Source organism: Rhinopithecus bieti, unplaced genomic scaffold (genome assembly GCF_001698545.2).
Source record: "Rhinopithecus bieti isolate Rb0 unplaced genomic scaffold, ASM169854v2 scaffold_47418, whole genome shotgun sequence".
Lineage (NCBI taxonomy): Eukaryota > Metazoa > Chordata > Mammalia > Primates > Cercopithecidae > Rhinopithecus > Rhinopithecus bieti.
The window spans coordinates 1,720,038-1,729,905 of NW_016819951.1; the positions used below are offsets into that span (position 1 = coordinate 1,720,038).

The following is a 9,868-nucleotide window of genomic DNA, read 5'->3' on the forward strand; positions in this document are numbered from 1 at the left end:
TTTTTGAGACGGAGTCTCGCTCTGCCGCCCAGGCTGGAGTGCAGTGGGGCAATATTGTCTCACTGCAAGCTCTGCCTCCTGGGTTCACGCTATTCTCCTGTCTTAGCTTCCCGAGTAGCTGGGATTACAGGCTTTTTTTTTTTTTGTATTTTTAGTAGAGACGGGGTTTCACCATGTTAGCCAGGATGGTCTTGATCACCTGACCTCGTGATCCACCCACTTTGGCCTCCCAAAGTACTGATTAAAGGCATGAGCCACCGTGCCCAGCCAAGAGAGAGAATTTTAATGTGCTCCTGCTTTGCTGCAGGGTTTACTCCATCCGTTTTAATGTTAATCCTCTGTGATGTTACCATATTTCATTTGGCTTCTTTGTTGTTATGAGACTTAAACATCATAGTAGAAAGCATCTTTGGAACATGGAGGGTGGAGGGGAGTGAGTAAAGAAGGCGGGTTCTGGTCCAGTGTAAAAACAGCCAACCAGAAAGCATGGTGAGACAAACACCTGGCTGACATTTTGAGGATTCTGAATGGGAAAAGCTCAGGTGGAGTTGGGAAGAGCTAACACAGGGAGGAGCTACAGAAATGACTGGTGCTTGTGTAGAAATCATTTTTCAGTCAAGGCGTTAAGGGAAATGTAGAGTCTCTTGATTTGCATTGAGTGAATCTAGTCACTGGTTTTATAAAATTTTGTTATCAGAAAACCTGTGCTGTAAATATTTAATACATACACTAAATTCATTGCCAGCTTCCAATTGTGGTCATTCTTTATATCCTCCTGAAAATTAGGGCAGTTTTATCAGAGGCTCAACTTTTCATAGTTCCCTCCACAAAAGGTAACCACAACCCATATCAACTATACTCTCGATGGTAAGGAAATATTTTCATCTAATATTACTCTTGACTTTTATTTTGCAACTTTTCTTTCGTACTTTCAGTCAATTCCTTTTTTCTTTTGCCAGGCCTTTGAAATTCTTCAAGGCCCTAGGCTAAGGGATAAACCCTAATGCTTGGTGGATAAATTGGCCTTTCTGAGAAGAATGCCTCAGTCATTCTGAAGAATATTGAGGCATTTTGTCCCCTTCGTTGAATAGAAATAGTGCAAGTTCTGTGCTTTACAAAAGCTAACAGCATGAAAGTGCCTCAAGACCCAAAAATTAAGTGTAGGGGGGGCAAAGAGAAACTTCCCCTTCATCTTCTGAAATTTTGATGAAAAATCTAAAGGCACGAGGGCAAAAGGCAGATTAATAAAAGAAAAGATATACAAATTTATCAATATGTACATGAGGGAGAATCACAGTGATTACACTAACCCCCTAATGGCGTATAAAAACTTAAATACTATCTTGAAGTTACATGAAGAATGGGGACTCAGCGCATGGCCCAAAAGAGGTTATGATGGTAAATCAGGTTATATGGCAAGACAGGTTAGGGAAGGGAGAGAAAAGGAGGCCTGGTTAGCAATGTTGGTCTCACAGGTAGCACCCCTCAGAGAAAATAGATGGTACATATTTATTTTAGGCCTTTAAAAGTTTCAGACTCTCAGTTAATTTTTCCTAGACTGGACAATGGGGACTTCAGAGAAAGCCTGGTTGTATCAGTGCAGATTTTCTGTATAGATACAAATCTCCCCCTTGAAAGAAAACTTTGCTGGGCTACTTCTGTTTGCTGGCTCTCTGAACAGCCATCTCACACTATGTCAAAGAAGTATATTTTGGGGTAAAATATTTTTATTTCCTTCATGAGTCTTCCTCTTCCATATGCTTTCATCATACAAAAAAAAAAAAAGATTTTTTTAATTGCCTGTGGGTTCTTCCTGTCCACTGCACAGACAAAAACTAATTCACTGAGACCATGATATTGCAGTAAAGAGTTTAATTAAGGCAAGGCTGGTCACATGGGAAACCTGGAGTTTTCACTCAAATTAGTCTCCCTGAAGTCTTGGAGGTCAGGATTTTTCAAGAGTAGTTTGGTGGGCAAGGGGCTAGGGAATGGGGAATGTTGATTGTTTGGGGATGAAATCATAGAGGTGTGGCAAATGGTCCTCATGTGCTAAGTCAGCCTCCAGGTGGGGGCCACAGGACTGGTTGAGTCCTGAGTGCATGGGTCTCAGTGGAGTCAGTTGGTTGCTAGAATGCAAAAGTCTGAAAAACATCTCAAACAGTTAATTTTCAGTTCTACAATAGTGATGTTATCTACAGGAGTAATTGGAAAATTACAAATCTCACAGCCTCCAGAACAATAGCTGATTATCTTTTAACTACTTCTATATCTTAAGAGAATTCAGGCCTCTCTCATAGTCCTAACTTTGTGGCCTTTCATTAGTTTTACAAAGGTACTTTACTTTTGGGAAGGGTTATTATTATCCTTGCTTTAAGTTTAAACTAAATTCCTCCCAAAATTAGCTTGGCCTATGCCCAGAAATGACCAAAGATAGCTTCAATGTTAGAAGCAAGATGGAGTCAGCTATGTTAGGTTTCTCCTACTGTCATAATTTTGAAAAGGCAATCTCAATCCCTAACAAGACGCTCCTTGATGAAACCAGACCACATAATTATATTCGCATTATAAGACATAGAGATTAAAATCTTATTTTTCTTAATAGAATTTTCTTAACTAGTCATGGAGGATTAAAGAGGACTTAGTGTGCTTCCAAGAATATGGAAATCTGCAGAGGGACACAACGTCAGTGTTCAGGTTGTTTGGATAAATTTCAGACACAGTTGTTTCCTGTTTTTGCACAGCCTCCATAGTGATTGGGAAATGGTGGTGTGAGATGGAGCCTTGCCTAGAAGGAGAAGAATGTAAGACACTCCCTGACAATTCCGGATGGATGTGCGCAACAGGCAACAAAATTAAGACCACGAGAGTAAGTGCACTTATTTCAAATGTATTTTGCATGTTACAGACTGTACTATTTGAGTTTGGGCTGTGCAAACAGCATCCACAGAAGCTTTGCACAGGAGAGAAGAACGATTCTCCTGTGACAGAAAGCCTTCTTACCTATGCAGATCAGTGTCCATCTATGAATGAGGCATTAGAGATTGAACTTGACTTTTCCACACTGAGCAGTTTAGTGTTTCTGTCACAGACTCATAAATTAAGTTGGGTTTCCAGTCAGAGGGGAGAGGAATCATGAGGTAATTATTCGGATAACTCATCCAACATCTATAGTGCTCAGAATGATAATCAAATAAAGTTCCTCCCTAATTCATCCAGATGATTTGCTAAAGGGTCTGCGTTTAAGTACACCTACAGAAGCCATTCTCTAGTGGTTCTTTAAAAGAGTTCTGTGATGATCTTTCAGAGAACTGAAAAGGGTTTCGGGGCATGAATAAATCATTGTTTGATTTCTCTGGTTAAATCAGGAGTGATCTTCTAAACAAATAACAACCTTCAGGGTGGGGTAATCCAACCCATCAGAATTGGTGCCCTGATGCTGGAGCACGGCAGAAAGACCCAGCTAGCCAGATATTAACCCTGTAGTTACTGGACAGCCTTGGAATCCTAAAGGGGACAGGTATGGGAGATGCTCCGGATGCTTAAGACAGTAATTATAAATCCATTAATAAAAAAGTATGTCAACCTAACAAGTGTGGTCATATGTATGTGTACCCATTGAGTATCAGCCCTGTTTCTCTCTCTCTCTCTCTTTGTATGCATGTGTGTGTATGTGTGTGTGTGTGTGCATGCCTGTGTGTGTTTTAATTTACAGGAGATTTTTTTGAGAGAGGGGGCTCTCATTCTGTTGCCCAGGCTGGAGTGAAGTGGTGTGATTATAGCTCACTGCAGCATCTAACTCCTAGCCTCAAGCAATCTTCCTGCCTCAGCTTTCCAAAGTGCTGGGATTACAGGCATGATCCACCATACCCAGCCTATGGAGTATTTTTTAAAGCAAGCTCCATTGGTTACAAATCCTAATATGCTGAACTTTTATTCTACCAAAAGTCTGATGTATTTGAAAGGATGTCTCTGTTTCCTACCCCTTATTATTAATCTTGACTTACTCTTCTTTCTCAGCATCACCTTTTCAATAAATAAAATTGGTTCTTGCATCTTTGTAATGCAGAAGACAAAACAAATGCTACATAATACTATATAAAACTTATTTTTCACATATAAAATAGGTGAAAACATTTTGTGTATCAAATTACCTTGCCTATTTTGACCACATTGACCAGTAGTAAATGGCCATATATTTCCGGCTTGCTAGCAGGAGGGACCTCTGAACCACCCTAGCTTGCTAACATGCGTCTGTCTGTGCCTGAGTAGCTTAATGTGAGTTATCCTGTTTCATTTTAATGAAACACCTACAAAAGACATTATTCAGAAATGAGCCTGGTTCATGCAACTTATCCACAGAAACCATTTTAATTAACTAGTGGAAGGTGGGATATTAGGTTTCCCTTTGGTTACTTTTGCCTAAAAATGATTCTTCTGAATAATTTGAAGTTGCCCTCACAAATTGGTTTGTTTTAAGCTATTCTGAATGATGGCCAGTATGATTGGAATCTAACCACCTTTGTTTTAAGCACATTGCTGATATATTTCCTGCCAGATCTCTTTGTTCTAAATAACTGATTGCCCTTTATTGAAGGCAAGTCTCGCTCTCATGGTGTCTCTAGATGTAAACACAGTAGAGAAAAATAATTCAAGTCAGGATTTAAGTATGTGAAATTCCAATGATACCAACTAGGAGACTTTTTGGAAGACAGAATATAAACACAACAAAACGAAAATAGAAACAGAAATTGTTAATGCTACTTTTTTGAGACCAATGTAACTTTCTTTTATTTGGCCTCTGTAGAGTACATTTTAAAACCATCAGATGTGTTGCAGATGCACCCTAGACATTTTCCAATAACACAGGAGTATTGTGTAGGATCCAATCACAGTAACAGAGACGAGCACACCATTTGCTACCTCCCTGGGTGGGCTGAATTCAACCCAAGCAGTTGAATGGATGAGATAAATAAATTACCATTGCAGTTGGTTTGAAAACAGAAGATGTACCTGTTCTGACGTGTACATCCATTTCAAGCAAGGAAACAGGAGACTACTCTACAGCCATGTGAACTGCACACCAGTCAGCTGAGAATTCTCAAGTCTGTCCTTAGAAAAGGAAAAAGAGGACACTGGAAAAGCTGTACTTTTTAAACCTTCAGAGGACTCAAATACTCCTACTGACATACGTCCTCCCTCCTCCCTCCTTCTCAAGAAATTCACAGTGAAATAAGCACTTTTAAATACAAAGGGCACCAATGAAGTCTAGATAATGTATATAGGAACCATCTATTCTGTATAAATGGTGTGTCAATGCCAGTCCTTAGATTGTGTGCTCTGAAAACACATTTTATATTAACTTTTCTTCTATACCTTATGTATTCTTCTCCATCAGAGCACAAATATGCTTACTCACTTCAAATACTGATTCTAACAATTTGACTTTAAAAATGGTTTAATTCACAGATGTACTTTAATTATTATCAGTCACATGTTCTCATTGTTCTGCTGTTATCAATGAGGTAAAAGACAACTACCTCTTTTGTTCTTTATTGTGTAAGACTAATTCAAAGAGAGTTCACTCAGGATAAAAAAAAAATTGGAGAAACACACTCAGATTGTTAATAGCAACTGAGAGTTTCCTTCATACTATTATTTTAAAAGTAACTTCAATATAAAGATAATCATGAGAAAGCTTCCTGAGACTTCATTCTCTTTCCTATAAAAGACTGTTCCAAACCTTCATCTTTTGTAGGTTACTTCCAAAATAATCATCCTGAACAAAATTCTCTTCGAAATGTGGATAAATAATGTTTCAAAGTATGATCTAATTTAAAACTTTATGGTATTCATTTTTTAAGGAAGGTGAAGAGTAGAAATGCGGTGGTTCATCTTAACTACCAGACACCCCAGAACGTCTGGACTAGCCCAGGTAACAGGCCACAGTCTAAAGAAAAACCTCAGGAACAATGGATATGAGTGACATTATTACCACAGAAGGAAGGAGAAAATATAGGTGGAATTAGGCAAAGCCTTTTCTTTCAGGAGATTTGAAATAACTTTTTAAGAGAGGAAGACTCCTGGCTGCCACCCCATAGAAAAGAAGCATTCACCTTGAGAGGTTTTCCAAGACCCAGCCTGGAGTAGAATAAATCCGGCAACACACACACTTCTGGGGAGAATCTCAGTACATCTGGGTGAAGTTTTATGGCCAAATTATTCCCTTGTGTTTGCTTGATCATTGTTTCAATTGCTTTATTAAATCACTTTGTTGGTACTTAGGAGCAAGACTAACCAACCAAAATATTGACTACAGATTTTGTTCTTGCAGTTTTAGATACCTTTTTATTTATGTCTTTTCTTTAAATTATATCAAATACATAAGTTTGAAAGTTGGGGAGGCTCTATCTCATGTATTCAGATACATGTCTATACCTTGTATAATCAGGAACAATGACTTAATTTAGAAAGACAGACTTCTCCCTTAGAGATGTAAAAATGAAAAGTATCTGAGACAGGTCTTACTCAATTTAGAAAGTTTATTTGGCCAAGGTTATGAATGCATGACCTAGAGGTAGGTCTGTGCCTTTCTCCAAAGATGATTTTGAGGGTTTCAATATTTAAAGGGAAAAGGGTGGATATTGAGGAAAGAAGCAAATTTTTAAAGGTGTGGTTAGATAAGAGACAAATGGTTACATTCTTTTGGTCTTTGACCAGCCTTTCACCAAATACACCATTTACATGTGGGTAGGGGGTAGAGGAAGAGCCACCTAGGCCTTCATCTAGCTCAGTTTATCTGTATTTTTACATCAGAAGATGCAATCAGATATACATTTGTCTCAGATGAGAAGAGAATGACTTAGAGTTCTGTTCTTTGTCCTGCACCTGAGAAAATAAACTATCAATTTACATTGCCAGAGTAAAATTCAACAGAAAGGTTTTAGGGTAAAGATCTGGGATCCACAAGGAATTTCCTTGTGGTAAAATTGTGAGTGAGGTATGTGGCTTTTGAAAAATCTTTCTAGCTATATTATTTAGGAATAAAATGAGAGGCAGGTTTGCCTGACATCATTCCCAGCTTGAATTTCCCTTTGGCTTAGTGATTTTGGAGTCCCTAGATTTACTTGCCTTTCAAAGACAAAATAAGTTATTTGACAATGATGGAACAATGTCAGCTAAAAACTGAATGTCAGTTATTTGGAGGCAGGAAGAAGAAGAGAATGAAATGAGGAGAAAACCAGTTACTGGAAAAGACAAATTAACAGGTTAAAATAGCAGAACATAATCTGGTATAATATCTTGGGAAGTAGCAAACCACGCTGGATTTGCTTCATTCCAGTATGTGAATGTCTCTCAGACTAGTGAGAAAATCAACAGTTAGTACACAATGTAAAGTCAAGTTTTATTTCCTAAAAGGAGGAGGCAGAAGACCCCAGATTGCACACTTAACCACTATAGCCATCTTGTCAAATCGGTGTTTTCTGTAACTGGCCCAACACAAATGCACCCACCTAACTCTAAAATCCTTAAATGGACTTCTACCTCTAGCCTCAGAACACTCAACTTCTAAAACTATAAAGAAGTAAGAGATAATAAAGAAAAATGCCATATTTCCTAGAATTCTAGAGTAGGGGTATCAAGTCTATTAGAATTGTTATTTATGCTTGAAATTAGTGGTTCTCTGTACATGTGTCCTTTTGAATATCTGAACCTTTGGTACCCTATTCAAGTGGATTAAAAGACATCTACAGCAACAGAAATGTAATCTTGATTGCCCTTGAATACTGTGTCATTGAGTGCAACAGTTTCTCACCTTGCACAGGAACAGATTCTCATCTGTGTGTTCCTACACAGATGTGGTCTAACCTTGGCAACGACCTCACCTCGTGCCAGCCCTCTACATCTTACAACAGGCCAACTTCACAAGACCGTGGATTAACTTACTCAGTTCAAATTCTCATCAGATAGACACAGGACTGATTACATAACATGCAAGGCCAGGTGCAAAATGAAAGTGCAGGGCCCTTGTTTAAAAAGTATTAATAATCTCAAGATGGCAACAGAAGAACATTAAACCAAGCAGGAGGCTCTTTCCAGGATAGGGCCTTGTGCAACTTCATAGGTCACATGCCTAGGAAACCAGTCCTGGATAGGCATTGTTCCAAGAGTCTCACTCCTTAGGAGTGACATCATCAATTTATTGCATTGATAAAAATATAGTGGCCTATCAATATGATTTGATCACCATTTGAAAATGACTGCTCTAAACCTTAAGATTTTTGACTTCAGATCATCTGAAAAAAAGCAACATCCTGAAGATCCAAAGTGTCCTCATTTTCTGCGTAATCACATTTCTTTGTGCCTTCATTTTGCACTGTTCTCCCTGAAATGTCTGTCTTTTTTTGGTTTCAGATTCACCCAAGAACCTAACAGAAGCATTTGTGGTAGTAAAGGAAAACCAACCCTCTGGAAAATACATTTTGAGAATCTCAAACATCTCACATATATACAAGCCAAATGGATTTCTTACTTGCACTTTGACTGGCTACCAGATAATCACAGTGCGTTTACTGTGTGTAATGAAATATCTTACAGTGAGAAGACGCAGCATTTTGGCAACACCATGGAAAGTGGGCTTAAAAAAGGGTTTTCTCAGTGAAATTTTTGGGGATCATGAAGAACGATCAACTGTCTTCTAATTTGAATCTATAGTTACTTTGTACCATTTGAAATATATGTATATATATATAATATTTTGAAATATTATCTATTCTCTTCAAGAAATGAACAGTACCACAGTTTGAGACGACTGGTGTACCCCTTTGAGTTTTGGATGTTTTGTCTGTTTTGCTTTGTTTTGGTAGTCATTTCTTTTTCTAACGGCAAGGAAGATATGTGCCCTTTTGAGAATTCAAGATGGCGCTGACACGAGAAGGCCAGCTACAGGTGGACTCCTGGAATTTGAGGCATCATAATGATACTGAATCAAGAACTTCCTTCTGCTTCTACCAGATGGCCCAAGGAAGCACATTGTCCTGTTTTATTACTTTCTACCCTGTGCAATATTAGCATGCAAGCTTGGCTTACATAATCATACTTTATATTCAATTGATATATAATAACCGTTCTAACCTCTTCCAGGAAAATATTTTTAGAACTACTAGCTTTTCCACATATAAGAAAATGAGGATTCTAAAGGGAGCCACTCCACCATGCTATTAAGACTCTGGCAGAGTTATGGGTAGGATATGGATCCCTACATGAATAAGTCCTGTAAATACAATGTCTTAAGGCTTTGTATAACTGTCCTAGACTGCAGAAATGTCCTCTGATTAAATCCAAAGTCTGGCATCGTTAACTACATAGTGCTGTAGCAACAAGTCTTACCATGGCATCTCTTTCTATGTTTGGTTTGCTTTTTCCAAGAGTATTCAGATCTCCTCTTGTGAGATAGGAAGGCTATGAAAGCAATTAGGTTTCAGGATGATCTATGTGACCAAATGTTGGACAGCCCTATTAAAGTGGTAAATAACTTCTTTCTAAACCTACCTGTCTTCTTTATTTTGCCATTTATTTTTAGTGAATCAACCTTAACCAAATCCGGAGAATGCCCTGCTCAGAGACTCATAGTCAGCCAGAACTTTTCCCATAAGGTCTTTGTTTCCATTGTGGCTACTATTTCCATTGTTAATATTTTGCAAATCAGAAATCCATCACTATAATTGCAGTGTCCTCAGTCAGCAAGCCGAAATGTCAGATCCCATTACTGGGCTTTCGTAGTGGTTACTGGAATAATAGTAGATATGGGGCTAACCCCACCAAAAAATGAATGACCTTTTTCTTTTCTTGAGAGTTGCTCAGCTAATGC

The 9,868-nt window shown here is 38.4% G+C and overlaps 1 protein-coding gene across 3 annotated transcripts in view; it reads left to right on the forward strand.

The window, feature by feature from the left end:
• The window catches only part of TAFA1 (TAFA chemokine like family member 1), a 562,720-nt gene extending 553,176 nt beyond the window's left edge, over nucleotides 1–9,544 (forward strand). For 2 of the 3 annotated variants that reach the window (XM_017859393.1, XM_017859392.1), the window contains exons 4-5: nucleotides 2,742–2,866; nucleotides 8,413–9,544. In XM_017859393.1, the coding sequence (XP_017714882.1) occupies nucleotides 2,742–2,866; nucleotides 8,413–8,430 (143 nt within the window). In that variant the 3' untranslated portion in view covers nucleotides 8,431–9,544. The remainder of the gene's footprint in view (nucleotides 1–2,741; nucleotides 2,867–8,412) is intronic. The other variant, XM_017859394.1, reaches the window with a different exon arrangement.
• The last annotated feature ends 324 nt before the right edge of the window (nucleotides 9,545–9,868 follow it).